Source organism: Crocuta crocuta, unplaced genomic scaffold (assembly GCF_008692635.1).
Source record: "Crocuta crocuta isolate KB4526 unplaced genomic scaffold, BGI_CrCroc_1.0 scaffold32, whole genome shotgun sequence".
NCBI lineage: Eukaryota > Metazoa > Chordata > Mammalia > Carnivora > Hyaenidae > Crocuta > Crocuta crocuta.
The window spans coordinates 9016250-9018142 of NW_027529424.1; the positions used below are offsets into that span (position 1 = coordinate 9016250).

Sequence of the window (1893 nt, forward strand, 5' to 3'; positions counted from 1 at the left end):
ACCACCTCCAGCACAGAGGGAAGGACCCAGGGAAGGCGGGAAGGGTACTCAGGGCGCACAAACAACAGCCACACGCAGCGGAGGGGCCCGGCTGGTGTAGCAGCCCCCAGCCCCTGTCCAGCCCGCCTTGGGGGAGCTGCCCCCCAGCACAGGGGAGGGGCGAGCAGAGCACAGTGCCTGCTGTGCCCGGGTCTGCCNGAGGCACTCGTCCCTATCTGAGGTGTCCCTAGCGGCTCTCGGCACTGCCCGGGTTAGTGTCTACACCTCTCCCCCTCCAGGGCACCCTGTGCTAGGGCATCGGACACAGAGCTGGCACCTCCTCCGGACTTACGGCAATTTGGCCCCCTTCCTTCGTCAGGTAGCTGTTGACATCTCTCAGGGCGGCCAGGGCACACTGCCTGCACACACAGGGAGGGAAGGCACGCGTCAGAGCAGCCCGGCCGACGGGGCAGGCCCGGCAAGCCGCCGCTCACCCCAGCGAGCAGGGGGGCGGCCATCCACGCAGGGAAACGGGCTCGCGCCCGGCTGCGCCCTGGACTCTCACCGGGAGCCCTCAGGAGGCCGACGCCCAGCTGCGGCCCGTGGATTCTCACGGCTCCGTGCGGGGGGGCGGCCCGCCTCGCGATTCCCCCCAAGGTCCCCGGTGGCCCTGAAACACCACCGGGGCTGAGCACCACGCCCTTGGGGTTCCCGACCACCCCGGGCTTCAAAGAAAACTTTTCAAAGGTAAGCGGAAGGTGTTCCACAAAAACGATGGCGACGTCGCCTCGATCCGTATGGACCGGCAGCTGAACCCGACCCTCTGGGAGCAGAGGAAGCAGCGAGTCTCACGGAGGCCGGGCCCGTCCTAACACCCCCGGAGNCACGGCCGAGCCACGCGCAGGCCAGCTTCCTCTCTCTCCGGCAGAACCCGGCTTCGGGAGGCAAAGCACCCAAGTCCAGGCTCCCACCGCAGCTCGGGCCTTACTTGCGGACTTTCATGGCTTCCTCGTTGTCGGGGCGGAAGAAGCTGTAGGAGCTGTACTGTCTGACGGCCTCGCGGCGGTACTCGCCGACGTTGAACACTGCGGGGACAAAGGCGAGGACCCTCAGCTCCCCCCGGGGAAGAAGGAGCCACCGCTCTCTAAAAGGGAACCCGGCCAACACGCCGGCACCAGCCTCGGTGAGGTCCCACAAAGACATGGAGGCCGGAGAGCGGATCCACGCCCAGGGCTGTGACCCCGGCAGGCAGCCCATTCTCCCCCAGGCCCGCCGCCGCTCAGGCCGCCCTGCTTTCCCACAGACCGTCTCCCACTGCCCTGTCTGCAGGGGCGGCTCCACGAGGCTGTGCGAAGCGGAAGCTGCCGCGTGTCCGGCGAAAACGGGGGCAGAGGGATTCCTGCGCACGGTGCCCCAGGATGGCGCTGGGGGTCACCCTTACCTCCGGTAAGGGCCCGGACCCACCATTCGTCTGCTGACCCGGGGAAGCGTGGAGCATTTACGGGACAGTGACCGTACGACACAATGCACCAGGCACTGTTGGGGACAGTGGAGGTGATACCTCATCCCCCACCTCACGACCCTTCCCATGTAGTCGGAAAGACCCGGCCAAGAGTCATATAAAGGTAACCAATGGTGCAGAGCGTTGTAGGACAGTCAGCAGAAGAAAGTCACAACTAAGTGCTACAGTAACTTAGAGGGCACAGGGGCGCCTGGGTGGCCCAGTCGGTTGAGCATCCGACTTCAGCTCAGGTCACCATCTTGCGGTTCATGAGTTCGAACCCCACGTCGGGCTCTGTGCTGTCAGCACAGAACCTGCATTAGATCCTCAGTCTCCCTCTGTCTCTCTGTACCTCCCCTGCTCACACTATCAAAAATAAATTTTAAAAAATAAAAAAAAAAAAAAAAAAAGAA

At 64.0% G+C, this 1893-nt stretch overlaps 1 protein-coding gene across 1 annotated transcript in view; it reads right to left on the reverse strand.

Moving 5' to 3' along the window:
• Positions 1 to 1893, reverse strand: part of PFKFB3 (6-phosphofructo-2-kinase/fructose-2,6-biphosphatase 3) — a 31981-nt gene that overhangs the window by 22942 nt on the left and 7146 nt on the right. The window contains exons 3-4 of the mRNA XM_077758539.1: positions 968 to 1064; positions 332 to 398 (exon numbers count right to left, since the gene is read on the reverse strand). Coding sequence (XP_077614665.1) covers positions 332 to 398; positions 968 to 1064 — 164 coding nt within the window. The remainder of the gene's footprint in view (positions 1 to 331; positions 399 to 967; positions 1065 to 1893) is intronic.